The sequence below is a fragment of the Montipora foliosa genome, chromosome 8 (assembly GCF_036669935.1).
Source record: "Montipora foliosa isolate CH-2021 chromosome 8, ASM3666993v2, whole genome shotgun sequence".
In the NCBI taxonomy this organism is placed as follows: Eukaryota; Metazoa; Cnidaria; class Anthozoa; order Scleractinia; family Acroporidae; genus Montipora; species Montipora foliosa.
Window position 1 is genome coordinate 27,556,489 of NC_090876.1, and position 1,048 is coordinate 27,557,536.

At 35.9% G+C, this 1,048-nt stretch overlaps 1 protein-coding gene across 1 annotated transcript in view; it reads left to right on the forward strand.

The window, feature by feature from the left end:
* The window catches only part of LOC137968509 (uncharacterized), a 1,411-nt gene extending 955 nt beyond the window's left edge, over nt 1-456 (forward strand). The window contains exon 3 of the mRNA XM_068815069.1: nt 300-456. Coding sequence (XP_068671170.1) covers nt 300-456 — 157 coding nt within the window. The remainder of the gene's footprint in view (nt 1-299) is intronic.
* The last annotated feature ends 592 nt before the right edge of the window (nt 457-1,048 follow it).

Sequence of the window (1,048 nt, forward strand, 5' to 3'; positions counted from 1 at the left end):
GCACATTTGTTTACATCTTGCACGTGGGTGAAGCGCCTGACATTTTGACTGCATGCGCATTTTCCCACTTTTATGCAGGACCCCACAGATAAATCACCGAGTTTAACTTGGGAATACCTTATTTTTTCTTTGCGTCTCTTGTTGGTCATAATCAGCTCTTTCCAATACAGCCTGAATATGTGAAAGGTTATAATAATTATAAAGAAATATGATGTAGAATTATTGTCTAATATGTCTGGTTCAGTTTATTTTACTAGTAATATTGGCTTTTTAGGCTGATAGTGTTCTTCTAATTACAGATTCATCCGGGCTGTTGCTTATCGGTGGACAATCTGCTGGCTTTGTGGTTACATGGGATGGGATAACACAAGACCACTTTCAGCCTGCATATCTCACAACATTAGGACATGTTATCAGACCCTACACCGACAAACAACTGGCTATAGGAATGCCTAAAAAGTCTCTTCTATTGTATTCTGTGTAATAAAACCTTGTTGAATATTTTTTGAACGTAAACGTCTCATTGTTCAAATTACTGTATTGCCTCCAATGCCATTGTTCCTTCCATCTGCTCTAAGGAGGACCGTTGTTCAAGGGAGGTCATTTTTGTGGGAAATTTTGGAATAAGTTTACAGGGGCAATTATTTTTAATGTAAAATTAGAACAACTACTGTGCCTTCAATAACATGCAGACTTTGAAGTCAAAGACTCAACCAATGGTTAAGTTTTACACTGCCATCAATCACTGAACTGGATGGCAGGAAAAAAGCAGCCAATGTTCGATTAAACTTCAGAGTCTGCATGTTACTGAAAGGCACTGTAATTGCAAGCCACGCACATTGTAAAAAAACCTTCATTCAGATATATTGAAATAAAGGAATGGCATTTACTTATCATGTAACTTCATTTAAAATATTTAACAACACTTGGATAAAAGACAGTAATTCTTATTTATTTATTTATAATTCATGCATATGTTCACTCCCTCATCTTCACTAAAAGATTCTAATTAAAACAGCAGTTTTTCTTCTGGCTTTACACAAGATCC